The 16,219-nt window shown below is 35.5% G+C and overlaps 1 protein-coding gene across 1 annotated transcript; it reads left to right on the plus strand.

The window, feature by feature from the left end:
* Positions 1 to 9,515: 9,515 nt before the first annotated feature.
* Positions 9,516 to 13,990, plus strand: LOC107785297 (uncharacterized). The gene is made up of 8 exons (XM_016606571.2): positions 9,516 to 9,788; positions 11,029 to 11,069; positions 11,655 to 11,729; positions 11,928 to 12,011; positions 12,097 to 12,131; positions 13,054 to 13,139; positions 13,577 to 13,642; positions 13,728 to 13,990. Exons 1-8 carry the CDS (start codon positions 9,722 to 9,724, stop codon positions 13,760 to 13,762), a joined length of 489 nt encoding a protein of 162 aa, XP_016462057.1. The 5' UTR covers positions 9,516 to 9,721; the 3' UTR covers positions 13,763 to 13,990.
* The last annotated feature ends 2,229 nt before the right edge of the window (positions 13,991 to 16,219 follow it).

Raw genomic sequence — 16,219 nt, forward strand, 5'->3', positions numbered from 1 at the left:
TCTGAGTTATCTCGCCATGCACTTATGATACTCCCTACTAAGGCGGAGAGAGTGTGGAGGTTTGTTGCGGGTTTACATACTGGCATTCAGGCTACTATGGCTCGAGAGGTTGAGATGGGTACTTCTTATGAGCTAGTCGTGGAGATAGCCCGCAGGATTGAGGGTGTACGTCAGCGGAGCTGAGAGCAGGTTATGAGAGATAAGCGGTTTAGGTATTCTGGAGAGTTTAGAGGTGCTCCGTCTGGGGGCAGAGGTCAGTTCGTGAGAGGGCAGTCCAGTAGGCCCCCATATCCAGCACAACCGCCTCCTTGAGGTGCTCCAGTACGACCTTATCTCAGTGTTATACCAGAGAGTTCTTATCGCCCGCCAGCTATTCAGGGTCCTTCCAGTGGGTATTCAGGTCCCCAGGGCCAAACACTTAGTCAGCAGCCCATTGCACCGAAGAGTTATTATGAGTGCGGGGACCACAGTCACATGCAGAGATTCTGCCCCAGACTGTGGGGTAAACCAGTGCAGTAGAGTCAGCAGCCTATGATTACCGTACCAGTTGCTCCACCACTAGTTCGACCACCAAGAGGTGGAGGACAGGTGGGTAGGGGCCATCCTAGAGGTGGAGGTCAGCCAGGCGGAGGCCAGCCAGTTGGCGCTCCAGCTCAGTTCTATGCTTTTCCGGCCAGACCAGATGCAGAGGCCTCAGATGCCATGATTACAGGTATTATTTCTGTTTGTGTCAAAGATGCCTCAGTATTATTTGATTCAGGATCTATGTATTCATATGTGTCATCCCTATTTGCTCCATTCTTGGGTGTTTCTCGTGAGTCCTTGAGTACTCCTGTTTATGTGTCCACTCCTGTGGGAGATTCTGTTATTGTGAACCGGATCTACCAGTCCGGTATTATTACATTCTGTGGTTATAAAACTAGAGCAGATCTCCTATTGCTTGAGATGACCGATTTTGAAATTATTCTGGGCATGGACCGGTTATCTCCATATCATGCTATTCTAGATTGTCATGCCAAGACTGTTACCTTGTCCATTCCAACATTGCCTAAGTTGGAGTGGAAGGGTTCATTTGTTAGTTCATTTAATCGAGTTATTTCTTTTATAAAGGCTCAACACATGGTTGAGAAGGGTTGTTTCGCTTATCTAGCCTATGTTCGGGATACTACTGCAGAGACTCTGGCTATTGATTCAGTGTTTGTAGTTCGGGAGTTCTCCAATGTATTTCCTTCAGATCTTCCAGGTATGCCTCCTGATCGTGATATTGATTTATGTATTGACTTGGCTCCAGATACCCAGTCTATATCTATCCCACCGTATCGCATGGCTCCGAAAGAATTGAAAGAACAGCTTGAAGAGTTACTAGCCAAAGGGTTCCTCAGACCGAGTGTATCGCCTTGGGGTGCACCGATATTATTTGTGAAAAGGAAGGATGGAACAATGCGGATGTGTATTGATTATCGCCAACTGAACAAAGTCACTATTAAGAACAAGTACATGTTGCCACGTATTGATGATCTATTTGACCAGTTGCAGGGTGCTAGAGTGTTCTCTAAGATCGACTTGAGGTCAGGGTACCATCAGTTGAAGATTCGGGATTTAGATGTTCCGAAGACTGCTTTCCGGACTAGATATGGTCATTATGAGTTTTTGGTGATGTCCTTCGGTTTAACTAACGCCCCAGCAGCGTTTATGGATTTGATGAATAGTGTATTCAGGCCATATATTGATTCGTTTGTCATTGTCTTCACTGATGACATTTTGATCTACTTGCGCAGTAAGGAGGAGCATGAGCAGCATATGAGAGTAGTGCTTCAGACATTGCGGAAACAAAAGTTATATGCTAAGTTCTCTAAATGTGAGTTTCGGCTTAAGTCTATAGCATTCTTGGGGCATATTGTATCGGGCGAGGGCATTAAAGTTGATCCCAAAAAGATTGAGGCAGTTCAAAATTGGCATCGTCCCACTTTGGCGACTGAGATCAGGAGTTTTCTGGGTTTAGCAGGTTATTATTGTCGGTTCGTGGAAGGTTTTTCATCTATTGCAGCACCTTTGACCAAATTAACCCAGAAGGGTGCTCCGTTTAGATGGTCCGATGATTGTGATGTGAGCTTTCAGAAGCTCAAGATAACATTGATTACAGCACCAGTGTTAGTGCTGCCTTCCGATTCAGGAATGTATACAGTGTATTGCGACGCTTCACGCGTTGGCTTGGGTTGTGTATTGATGCAGGAAGGGCGAGTTATTGCATATGCTTCACGTCAGCTGAAGTCCCACGAGAAGAATTATCCAGTACATGATTTGGAGTTAGCTGTGATTGTTCACGCTCTTAAGATTTGGAGGCATTATCTTTATGGGGTGTCTTGTGAAGTTTACACTGATCATCGCAATTTGCAGCATTTGTTCAAGTAGAGGAACCTAAATTTGAGGCAGCGCAGATGGCTGGAATTACTGAAAGATTATGATATTACTATCCTATACCATCCGAGTAAAGCAAATGTGGTTGCAGACGCCTTGAGTAGAAAGGCGGGGAGTATGGGTAGTTTGGCTTTCATTACAACAGAGGAGAGGCCATTAGCTTTGGATATTTAATCCTTGGCTAACCAACTTGTGAGATTGGACATTTCAGACCCCAGCCGAGTTCTTGCATATATTGTAGCTCAGTCTTCACTATTTGAGCATATCAAGGCTCGCCAATATGATGATCCACACTTAATAGTTCTTCGAGAAACGGTACTACGGGGTGGTGCCAAGGAAGTTACTATTGGAGCGGATGGTGTTTTGCGACTCCAGGATCGTCTATGTGTTCCTAATGTGGATGGACTGTGGAAAAAGATCCTAGAGGAGGCACACAGTTCTCGGTATTCTATTCATCCAGGTGCTACGAAGATGTATCGTGATTTGAGGCAACATTATTGGTGGAGGCAAATGAAAAAGGACATAGTTGAATATGTAGCTAGGTGTCTAAATTGCCAGCAAGTTAAATATGAGTACCAGAGGCCAGGTGGCCTACTTCAGCAGATGACTATACCATAGTGGAAATGGGAACGCATCACTATGGACTTTGTAGTTGGGTTTCCGCGGACCTTGCGGAAGTTTGATGCATTTTGGGTCATTGTTGACAGGCTGACCAAGTCGGCACATTTTATTCATGTTGTGACTACGTATACTTCAGAGAGGTTGGCCCAAATTTATATTCAGGAGATAGTTCGGTTGCACGGGGTGCCGATTTCTATCATATCAGATAGAGGCCCTCAGTTTACTTCACATTTTTGGAGAGCAGTACAGGGTGAATTGGGGACCCGTGTAGAGCTCAGCACAGCCTTTCATCTGCAGACCGACGGGCAATCAGAGCGGACAATTCAGATTTTGGAGGATATGCTCAAGGCATGTGTGATTGACTTTGGAGGTCAGTGGGATCGTTTCTTGCCTTTGGCCGAGTTTGCTTATAATAACAGTTACCAATCCAGCATCGAGATGGCTCCATTTGAGGCTTTATATGGTCGGCGATGTCATTCACCCATCGGGTGGTTTGAGCCCGGTGAGGCTAAGTTATATGGTACTGATTTGGTGAATGATGCCTTCGAAAAGTTAAAGTTGATTCAGGAGCGACTTCGTATAGCACAGTCCAGACAGAAGAGTTACGCGGATCAGAAAGCACGTGATTTATCATTTATGGTAGGTGAAAAAGTTTTCTTGAAAGTTTCATCGATGAAGGGAATCATGAGATTTGGGAAAAGGGGGAAATTGAGCCCAAGGTTTATAGGCCCATTTGAGGTGTTGGGACGAGTTGGGGAGGTTGCTTATGAGCTTGCATTGCCACCCCGTCTATCGGGAGTTCATCCGATTTTCCATGTATCTATACTCCGAAAGTATCATGCCGATCTATCACATGTGTTAGACTTCAACACAGTTTAGCTAGATAAGAGCTTGGGTTATGAAGAGGCGCCAGTTGCCATTGTTGATAAACAGGTTCGACAATTGAGGTCCAAGAGGATTTCTGTAGTAAAAGTCCAGTGGAGGGGCCAACCAGTCGAGGAAGTGACTTGGGAGGCCGAGAAAAATATGCGGAGCAGATATCCACACTTATTCAGCACTTTAGGTACAATTCTAAACCCGTTCGAGGACGAACGTTTGTTTTAGAGATGGAGAATGTGATGACCCAAAATGTCATCTTTACATTTAATAAATAATTATATGTTCTAAGACCTCGAAAAGCACTATTTATCATTTCTCGACTTGCGTGCGCAATCCGTAAAATTTTTTGGAAAGTTTTTATGTGAAAAATGGATTAAAATGTGAATTAGAGGTTTAAAACTCAATTGAGTTGACTTTGGTCAACCTTTTGAGCAAACGGACTCGGATTGGTATTTTGACAGTTCTGGTAGGTCCGTATCGTGATTTGGAACTTGGGCGAATGCCTGGAATCAAATTCTGAGGTTCCTAGCCCGATATTCCGAGATGTGGGCCCCACATACGAATTTTTAATTAATTTCAGAATATTTATTGAAAAATGTAGTATTTTCTTATAGAATTGATTCCTATAAATTTTAATGATTGTATCGAATTATTTTTGGTTAGATTCGAGCCAATCAAAGTTGGATAATCGAGGAAAAGGCCTACTAGTGGATTAAATTGGAGCAAGACGAGGTAAGTCTCTTGTCTAATCTTGTGAGGGGGAAATTACCCCATAGGTGATTAAATTAAATAATTATTGCTAATTGTGGGGGCTACGTACGCACGGGGTGACGAGAGTCCGTGCGTAGCTACTATTAAATACTAAAGTCCGGGTAGTTAAGGACTCAAAAGGATAAATTACTTGTGTAAATTGTAGTCTTTACTTAATTAAATTATTTGATATATATATATATATATTGTGAATTGTTAGGGAAGATATTAAAGGATGAAAATCTCATATGCTTAAATTTTCTGTTTAAATTAATTAATTGTTAAGAGAAATTGTTCTTCCTCCTGAATTTATCTTATAATAAATATACTCTCATTCCGGAGGTACATAAAAAAATGTCCTCCTTTCTTGTGGAGCGGGCCGAATGCCTCGGCAGGATTGATGCATTTATGGATCGTGTCGCACATCCCTCGACAGTGTACACGAAACTCTGGATCGGGCCGTTCGACTTCGGCAGAAATCGTGCTTGATAATAATAATTACACGATACTTGGACAGTTTATTGCAGCTTGTAAAGCTATTTGATAAATTAGAAATTTATTGAAATTGAATTGCAGCTTGTATATCTATTTGATAAATTGAAAATTTTATTGAAATTGAAGGATTTAATTAATAGATTGGAAATTATTGCAATTGAAGGATTTTTATTATTTCTGCTAATTGAATAAAATTATTGTTAACTCTGTGAATCATGCTGATTTGAATAATTATAATTTATTCCATTTATTATTGTTGACCCTTAGTGAGTGTTAAAGTCGGCCATCTCGTCTCTACCACTTCGAGATTAGGCTCGATACTTACTGGGTACACGTTGTTTACGTACTCATACTACACTTGCTGCACTTTTTGTGCAGGATCTAAGATAGATACTAGTGGAGGACCTATCATTGCACATCCTCGTTATCCAGGGGCGTAGTGGTGAGCTGCCGTCCTGCAGCTACTGGTGCTTCTTCTTGTATTTTTAATTCTGTCTATTTTCATTTCAGACAGTATTTGGAGTTTTGTATAATGTACTAGATGCTCATATACTTGTGACGCCAGGTCTTGACATACACATTGATAGAATTTGGTCTCTTATATTTTTCCTTGGAATTAAATTTTATTGATATATATTTAATTTATTAGTTGGCTTGCCTAGCGATAGGGTTGTGCGCCATCACGACCTATAGGTGAAATTTGGTCGTGACAAGTATCCTCAGAATAATACACAAAGATAAAATCAATACCTTATAATATACAAGCTTCCTATTTGTTTGGAAAGTTCCAACTGATTTTCACATTCTATATGAACATCATAATATATTTTTGCTTTTATAACAGAGACGATCAAATCATTGTGTTTCACTTACTTTAAACTGTTTTTAACCAATCATCACGCATAATACTTTAATAATAATATTCTAAATATTTTGCTTTTTATTTTTATATAAATTGATGTAACATTGAATTGAAAACAATTTATGGCACTTGGGAATCTAATGAAAATAAATCAATCAAAGAAATTTTTTGTTGGCACTTGAGCATCTAATGAAAATAAATCAATCAAAGAAATTTTTGTTAAACTTCGATATATAGAAGAATTGAATGAATTTGTTTTAGGAAACAATGTAACATATATACATCGATTTTCTTTGAGAAATTTGTAAAAGAATCAATTACTCATACTGAAGTAAAAATAAATAAATTAAAGAGAACAATCTCATTTATATTATTAGAACCACCTTATTATAATGTAAAATAAAATATTCATATAAACTTGCCCCTGTATTTTTTTATCATTTAAAAGTAAATGTTATAGTTTAAAAGATTATAATTTAATTATATTTTTATTATTTAATATTTTAAGAATTAACCCAATTTATTATGTAATAACTCCTCATACTTAGGAACCCATAATATATCATTTAATTTAGTTTTAGCTTTATATGAACTAATAAGAATTAACTTTAAAGGAAAGTAAGAATTTTTTAATTTGTTTAAAATGTTATAGATGTTTTGAGAGAATAATACTAAATTTTTCTTAAAGTACGTGCCTTGTTTGTCATAAAGAATTGTAATTAGGAACAACAACTCTTTTTTGATAGAAAATTATGGACGTGCTTCTCTTATTCAAGTAGGATTGACGTTGTTGGGTCGGGAATATGTGTAGTTTAAATCGAAAAAGAATTTCATTATTAGGTAATTTACTATTAGATCCTTAAATTATACAAATATTTAAGGGTATAAAAGTTGATCAATATTTGAGGGATATTTTAATCGTTCAACATTTAGTATAAATTATTCGTGCTTTTATAATAACTAGTCTTAGAGTATGCGCGTTGCGCGCGTATCTTTTCTCAATAAGCATACTTATAAAAAAATACATAAATATTATATTAAAAGCTTTGTTTAAACTATAAAACAAAAATAAAAATTCTGAAGATGGTGAGTATTAATCCAACAACTAACTCACAAAAAAAAAAAAAAAAAGAAGGGCAAAATAGAACTTCTCAAGCATCAGTTATTATCCAACTTAACTTTTTTAAATTTTATAATTTCATCACTTCAATTTCACCAATTAAAGTATCATACTTCCTTTTTACTTACCAAGTTCATGCACTCATCACTACCAATAATACATTTTTAAATTCTACAAACTTTATTATGGAGATATCTGTTAAATTAATAATTATGTATGTTGTATAAGTTCTATTTGTACTCGTAGGCATTATAGAAATAATATTCAAAATTATGACGACAAGCAAAATATTTAAATAAGTAAAATCTTACTCAATTTTAAATATTTAAATATTAAATAATTTTGCATAATTCAAATGGTGAGAGAGATTAATAGCTACAATTTTGATTAATTTCAAGATCTAAAATATTGGAAAAATAATAAATAATAATTTTAACCAATAGTACATTCTAAAAATATTATTAGATCTTTTGTGAAATAAGACTTGTTCGACAAACAATTTTGTGGAAACACATGATTATGATCTTTGTGATCCTTTTGCTATGTTAGTCATTCAAGCTAATGATAAATTATACTTCTAGCCATCTCATAAGAATCTCAAAATTTATACCTAATAGTCGCACTCACTCAAAATTTATGCATAATTGTTTGGCTCCCACCAAGCTGACGCCTAAATGGCCAAATTTTATATCTATCAAAACTTTTAAATGCAATATAATGACAATACTATTGCAAACATCAAAACAAAATAAAACATAGAAACTAAAAGCTCGAAGAATCCTATATCGCAAGTACATTGATAGGGATAATATCTATTTGTGAGTTTAATTAGGAATAATAATGGTTGTGCTTCATTAATCAGAATTATATTTTCAATTTGACTATTTTTGAATTATGGATAACCTTCATATGTAATTCATACCACATAATACATGGCACTTTATTTATACAGTTCAAGTATTAGACTATTTACAAGCCATCAAAATTCACAACATGTTCTAACTTTAAATAAATTGTGAATTTTTTACTCAAATAATCATGCAAGAAGTAGATATACAATAATAATAAATAAAATAAAAAGATCACTTTTTTGGATAAAATTTTACAATGTTTGACACTAATTATGCCTACAATGAGACTACATATAAACAATATATTCAAATTTGAACTTTTCAGAAAAATAAAAATCAAACAAAAAATAAATAGAAAAAGTGCATCAGCATGAGATTTTGTATTGAATTTAACATATCATGCAATACAACCCCCCTCTCCCTATATATATATATATTTGTTGGTCAGATGATAAAGAAATAATATATAACATACCTTAAAAAAGTTAAATCACAAAAGAAAAGTAGGAATCACACCTCGAAAAGTTGCTTGATATGTGTGGTTGGAGCCTGGAGGGGAGCTTATTTATATAGAGTAATAAATAATGATGCTTAAATATAATTCAAAATTGATGAATCATTTTTTAACCTAAAGTCTTAAGTGGTATAATATTTTATTCCAAAAAAATGAATTGTATGGCAATACGAAAAATAAAAAATAATAATTGTGTTACCTAATTTATATAACAAAAGAATAATCTTTTCACAATTAACACAATGCAAATGTATGTGGAATGCATTACAAAAGGGAATAATATATATACTGCCCTTAAGATTAGGGCTTCAGAGTGAATTTAGTCTACCGTTGCCTCAAACTCTTTTTTTTCTATGGCAATAATACATTAATTAATTATAGAAGAGAAGAGAAAAGTGAATTTTATAAGGTAAATCTTAATTGATTTTAAAATTCTAACTTTCTACATATCTCAAATAAGGAAAGACCTGACAAGTAAATTTTTAGTTGATTTTAAAATCCTAAATATTAGAAATTAATTAAATGACTATTTTATCCATTGTAAACTCTATTTTTAAAGGGTAAAAAAAGACGAACGACATTTCGCTAAGGGCCTTCGTGCTTTTAATATAGTATATATATAGATAGATAGATATAGATTTATAAAGGCATATATTTGTTAAATCTTAACACTATTAATAATTAACTTTATACTTACTATAATTTAATCTAACTATATAATTACACTTGTGTTACCAAACAATACACTTGTAATTACACTGTAATTATTTTATGACAAACAAATATGTCATCGTAATTATAATACAATATAATTATTAGACTGTTACTACCATAATAATTATATCAATTCTAATTATCCGGTGGCTTTCCAACCGGGCCTAAGTGCGTGAATTATTCCGGGTCCAAAATTGCTTTAAGTCTTTGCAAAAAGTATTTCTAATTTTGTGGTACCCATAAATCGCAAAGAAACGCTATTAATGTTCGATTCCCACTCACAGTAACTTTATAATGTCCGAGTAGTCGCACCGTAAGGTTCCCCACCCACACACAAATTAGGGTTTTTTCTCCACTTATTTCTTTTCTTTTTAAAAAACATTTTTGCGTAGAGAAAGAAGGAAGTCCGAAGAGTAGCAAACCCTTCGATTTTCCATCTTCAATTCGGCTTCCTTCTTCTTCTTCTTCTTCAGTGATTAAACTTACAGGCGAAAGCAATGGGAAGAGGAAAGTTCAAAGGAAAGCCTACTGGTCGTCGCCAGTTCTCCACTCCCGAGGAGATGAGTATGCACCCTTTACCTTTCTTATACATAACTTTTGAGATCTATAATTTTTATCTGTCTTTGTGTGTGTATATGTGGAATTGGAACCGTTTTGATTCCGTTAAGAAAGTCAATTAGAGAGGAGGTTTACCTGTTGTGATTATTGTTTCTATTATTTTTTTATGTTAGATTTGTTAGGAGAACTGAAATATCTTAAGTAAAGCTAGCTAGATTTTTATGCTTCTTTTACAATTAGTAATTGGAATATCTAATATTTTTTTCTTTTCAATAAAAGATGTTGAAACGCTTGAGTTAGATAGGAAAATTTACTTATGAGAAGGATTGCTTATTCTCGCTGGTTAGCTGGTTAGAACATTAGCCGATTTAACTATGCTTCAATTCCAAACTAGTTGTATATTCTTATTTAGGTGAATTCAGTGCACATTCTATGAGTATGTTATCAGTGGTTTACTCTGTATTGTTGTGATGTTCTCTGATTTCTATATGAAGTGTGAAAAGATGGAAGGAGAAAACTAGTTCATGAGAAAAACTCAAAATAGCTTACTTTTTCTCCTGTATAAAATATTTTAATAAGTGGAAAAACTCAAAATAGCTTACTTTTTCTGCTGTATAAAACATTTTAATAAGTGGAAACTCGGTTTTCACTTCATGCCTGGTGCAATATAGCTATAGTATCTTGAAATATCAGATTGAAGTGTTTATACACTCAAGTGATGGAGTAAGGATTCTCTTTCGGCGTTACACATTACATATAACAAAAATTAGAGTAGTTTAGAATTGCAACACATCACTACTTCTCTTTTTCGTACTATCATAGCAGTTGATATAAAAAACAAGAGCCTGGGAGAATTCATTCATGCATGATGAACTCACTCTAATTTTTGCTACCCTTTTCCTCCTTTTTCTGCTGCCTGTTAGTCGTGGTGCTTCTTTGTATTTTCCCCTCCCTTGCTGAAGCAATCTCTTCGCTTCTCCATAACTGTATTGCTTAAGGAGAGCTCTTCCATGCGTTTACTGTATGGCAAAGTTGTGGGATCAGCCTGTTTTATCTTGAACCTGTCTAATATTTGTTGCTTCTGCTGCTCAATCTCCCTTCTGTTTTTAAAGGACTGGTTATAAATAGATCCACCTGTTGGTGCCACTTTTATTAGTTCAAATCGTTGATGTTTTGAGTACCTCAAGTCTGAACGAACTGGACATGGTTGGCTAAGGTTGGTCTTATATTTGCTTTGATTTTGCAGTTGCTGGTACTTCCGCTCGACGTCCTCGCACGTTTAGGCAGGTGAATGTCTTAACCTTTAGTTTTTATAAGCTCCTAATACATATATCTTCTGTTTCTTATACGTTAGCATATGCATACTTGTTCAATTTGGAGGGCTAGCACTGTTGGGTCAGCCACAGCATATTCTATTTTTTTTATATTTATAAATTGCTTTGGCGATCATAGCTGCATGAAATTTCAAAGCTTAACTAATTTCTGAATTGTGAAATGATACCTATTTCTATGACCTTTTTATTGTGCAAAGAGAAGAATCTTGCTATAATTAGAGAATACAATTTGTGGTTTATGAACCTGTTCTCCTGATGCAATAGAAATGATATCGGTCGGCCACCTTTTTGGTCTGTGGGTAAACCCCTTCTAAGCCCGTTTTGTTTTTGATGCTTACCTTTTTGACGCCCGTGTGTTCTAAGATGTTACTTTTTCTCAGTAAATCAAAATATTGTTTTGTGCTTGTAACTAGATTGATGGATTGAATCAATAGTATTATCTGGTTTCTGATGTCATCTAGTGGCTTTTATGATTATTGTTGTCTTCGTGCTTAACTTCTAATCCATGTGTTTTATGTAATTTATTTGAGCTCTTCAGGAAGAGGCTGAAATTGAGGAAGAAGAGAGATCTAAGGAGTCTGAAGAGGAATCTGAAGAAGATTCTGATGGAGAGGTCAGTTATCTATGATTCATTGCTTAATTACAAAAAAAAAATAGAAGAGTAAAGTGATTTACAACAGCTACTATATCTCAATTCCAAGTTAGTTGAGGTCGGCTATTTGTATTCTCACTATCAAAGACGAATCCTTTGTGATTTCTGTGGCTTTGAAATGTTTTGATTGGCTTTTGTTCTTTTTGTTGTTGTAAACAGAAGAAGAAAGGTACTCAGGGCATCATTGAGATTGAGAACCCCAATTTGGTCAAGCCAAAGAACGTGAAAGCTAAAAATGTTGATGTAAGATTGGCAGGGTGCACTTTCCTTTGTTCAATATATATCGCTTTTTGGATGTTAATTTTAATGAGGGCCTTTTCTTTTGCAGATTGAGAAAACAACTGAGCTTTCCCGACGTGAAAGGTATATTGCAGCTTTTGTTTGTGTTTCTTTACAATATGATCCCTATGAAGTCATGGATAGGGAAGCCATACTGTGTGCCTGCTATATGCTTGGCATGAATCCTCCCCTCCCTTTTATGTTCTTGTGTTTCAGTGACCACTCTATATTTTCCCATTTCCTGTTACTGACCTGCATCCACCCGAGTCATAAAACCATGCGCCACTGGCCCTCAGGGATTTCTTGGTCATCAACAATTTTTTTAACTGTCCTGCTCCCTCTTTAATGTGAAAAGAGTGGAGTAGGGGTGGGAAGGGATTAGGAGATAGGGTGGTACGATGCTGGTAGCTTATTCAAAGATGAAAGGGATTGGTCCTCTTATATACGGTCAACCTTCATCAGAGAGATTGTCCAGGGAAGAATATCTCTTCCAAAGTTACTCATTTGGCTGGAAATTCTGTCCGCATTTACGAAGATCATACTTCCAAATCTCCTTGATACCTTAAGGGACTGAACGTAAACTGAGATAAGTTATTATTCTCTGTGACAAGACCAAATTCCTAGGCCAAGACCATATTCCTAGGCCATTGTTGCATGTATTCAGCTATTTCTTTGTGTGGGGAAACACTCTTGTTCTGTCCCATATTCCAGCTACTTGTGTGACTGTTGGGCCCAGTGGATGCCGATGAACTTGAATTATGCATACAGCAGGAACAATTTTAGCTTTCTATTATTGTTATATTTTGATAATTATATTGCTTGTATTTTTTGTGTTCTTTATGTTCAGAGTCAAGCTAAAAGAAGGAAGAAATATCTTACGTCTTGTGTATTAGTTCTGTTAAAGATTCATGCAAAGCAGTAGTATATCTGGTGACATATGGTCCAGTTAGCTTCTGATCCTTTTAACTTCTATGACATTGTTAATTTACATGGTTCTTGTTCACAGGGAAGAGATAGAGAAACAGCAAGCTCATGAGAGGTACATGAGGCTGCAAGAACAAGGAAAAACAGAGCAAGCTAGGAAAGATTTAGGTAATACCACTGAGCTACACTCTAGCAGTGTACTTCATTTGTTTTGCTTAAAATTGTCCTGTCTTGTGGTTAATTCTCTTTACTCACTGCTTGATTGAGGTGTTGGGTCGATGGATTGAGGTGTTTCTCATCACTAGTAAATGTTGGCATAATTCTGATATTCAAGTGTCTTGTTACTTCATATTTGAATCTGTGATGACATTTTGTAAATATAGTCACGGGAGGGACTATCTGAGTGATGAAGATCGAAATGGATCACTTGTCATCTGGTTGGGCTTATTAATGTAAAATATGTTCCTTTTATGCTGTTTCATTGTAGAATTTGGGGTGATGAACTTTGAAATGACGTTCCATGGACTGAAACACCTATTTGAACTGGTGCTCCTTCAACTGTTGTTCATAAAGTTCTACTCCTAATTTAATTCCGTAATTTGCAGACCGCTTGGCTCTCATACGGCAACAAAGAGCAGAAGCTGCAAAAAAGCGAGAGGAGGAGAAAGCTGGTACTTTCTTAAATTCTTACGTAGGTAATCTAAGATTCTCTTTCTTCTCTGCTAGGGGTTAATGCTTGCATTTGTTTCTGTGCAGCCAAAGAACAGAAGAAGGTGGAAGCTCGCAAGTAACGAATAGTACCTTGAAATGTTGTTTTCAATTCTCCCAAGAACAAGATATATCCCTACCATTATTGGCTAATGATGGAGTTTACACTTCCACCTTTCATTTATGTCATTGTCTAGTTTAAATGGAGAAGAGTTCATGCTATAGATGAAATCATGAAATTATACTTTAAGCTCTGATTCTGTATACAAAATAGATTTGTTTGGCCAATATCATGGGAGGATTTACCAGTCTTTTCTTTTCGGGTTGAAATAAGAATATTGCGACTAATTAAATAACTATCTTACAGCGTTAGCTAACAGTGTGTTTGCTATGAAGAGAAATATTTTCCATGGAAATGTTTCTAAGGGAAGTTGTTTTTTAAAAACTTATTTATCGGTGTTTGCTTGGTGTGTGGACGCACGATCTTTGGATCCCTGAGGTTCTTTTTCAAAAGTCTTGGAATGTGAAGAGGTTTGTTGTACAGTAGGCATACATACAGCTTTGTTTTGTAATATTATGTTGGCTGTAAGCTGACAGTCTTTTAGTCGAAAAATTTCCTCTTCCAATTTTTCAGCTCCAATTTCCTTCACTTACATGTAAAAGTAGTTGCACCGAAGAAACTTAGCTTCCGTTTGGCCATTAGTTTTTTTTACTTTATTTTTTAAAAATAAATTAAAAATATTGTTTGGTTATACAAGTGACAAGTTCTTGAAGATGAATTTCTCTAAGTTTTAAAAGGTGGTTTAGGCTTTTTTTTCAAGCTTTTGAAACTTTCTACTTACAAAATTTCAAACATCTTTTTCAGGTCCAAAAATCATTTATCTCATCCTCAAAAGCTTTTTTTCTTTTAAGTATCTCATCCTCAAAAGCTTTTTTTCTTTTAAGTTTTAATCAAATTTATGTCCAAGTGTCATGGTTACTCCTTTTGGGCATGGCTTATAATACATCTATATCTATATATCTATCTATATAAAGTTGGGAATTGACAATGTGATGTGACACCTCTTATATGCTAGAATAGCCATTTATCTTTTTTTCTCTTTTTTTTGGCCTTTTCTCTTTGTTTTCTTATTTATCTTATTTTCAAAAATCTAATGCTACCTAATTAATGAGGAAACACGCTCCCGTCGGGTTACATCCGTTAAAAATTAAGGATGAAACACATTAAAGTAAAAAGAAGATGAAACGACAGACTTTTCATTTTCCAAAACGGTTTATTTTACCGTATATAACAAAAGGCCTGTAGCATTTTAATTCTTCTCAAATGAATTTTTTTTTAACATAAGACAAACAGAAATTATCTCATGATTCTTTTGAGGTTGTTGTCAATGAGAAGGGTCAAGTGGCATATATTTCTCTTCAACGTAAAAGGATTTACGGAAAGGTGTAATTTCTCATACGGGATAGTGTCCAAAGGCAACAAGAATTATATGGAGAAAGAATCGTATTTTTGTACTGAAGATGAGATGTTCTTCCACTGTTACCTGTTACTGAAGGTGAGAAGGTAAGAGGCCGGTGAGGGAAGTAAGAAGAAGAATTGAGGTAGGAATTGAATAGAAAAAGAAATAAAGGGAAAAGAAAGGTAAGGGGAATAACAAATCCGACGACAAGAAGCCGACTTTTTTCTTTTCCTTTTTTATTTTTTCATATGTATTTTTAATTCTTAATAAAAGTTGGTGTTCTTAGCATTTAATTTGGAATGCTAAAGTAACTGCAACGTTTCACTGATTATATATATCTTATTTATCATAATGTGTGTCCACGTTTAAGCAAATTTTCCCTCTCGATTAATGGGAGACAAAGAAAAAAACTAATATTCCAATATTTTCTAAGCTTAGAATCTCAATTTTCAACATCTCCCTAAAACTTGCTAGATGACAACTAATATTTACGGCAAGGGCGGCTCAACGAAGTTGGTGGCCTAAAGCCAAATTATATTAAGAGGTTTATTTCACAAAATTCATGTAACAGTGAGACACAAAAGATCTTATGTTCTAATCAATGGGTCAATTAAACATGAGAAAGTAGCTAAATCAAAGAAACAGAGGTTGAACTTAGAAGAAAAATCTCAAAGTCATGTGAAAGAAAGGAGGAAAAATTAGAACGGAAAAGGAAAATAAATATACTACTAACAAGACGGAGATTTATCGCTCTTTACTCACTCATTTGTGCATTCTTAACCAAATAAACAAATATTAAAATTTGGACTCTTAAGAGTATAATACATAATAATATAGTATAATATTTTTGGGGCCCTCTAGAATTTGCGGCCCAAGGCAATGGCTTGAGCAGCCTTACCCTCCAGCAAGAGGCGGACCTACACCAGTCCTTGAGGGGTCACGTGAACCCGTTAACTTCGCCAAAAATCCTGTATATATATTCTATGTATAGTTGTATATACTTTGGGGACCCCTTAAATATTTTTATTGGCCCCTCATTAACGAAATTACGCCCGGAGCAATGGTCCGCCTCTGAGCATA

Source organism: Nicotiana tabacum, chromosome 17, assembly GCF_000715075.1.
Source record: "Nicotiana tabacum cultivar K326 chromosome 17, ASM71507v2, whole genome shotgun sequence".
NCBI lineage: Eukaryota > Viridiplantae > Streptophyta > Magnoliopsida > Solanales > Solanaceae > Nicotiana > Nicotiana tabacum.

Bases quoted from the DNA above. Each gene is read 5' to 3' on its own strand.
- LOC107785297 (XM_016606571.2), top strand. From the start codon at position 9,722: ATGGGAAGAGGAAAGTTCAAAGGAAAGCCTACTGGTCGTCGCCAGTTC. The intron at 11,070-11,654 runs GTGAATGTCTTA...TGAGCTCTTCAG, and splicing joins GTCCTCGCACGTTTAGGCAG to GAAGAGGCTGAAATTGAGGA. The intron at 12,012-12,096 runs GTAAGATTGGCA...TTTCTTTTGCAG, and splicing joins TGAAAGCTAAAAATGTTGAT to ATTGAGAAAACAACTGAGCT.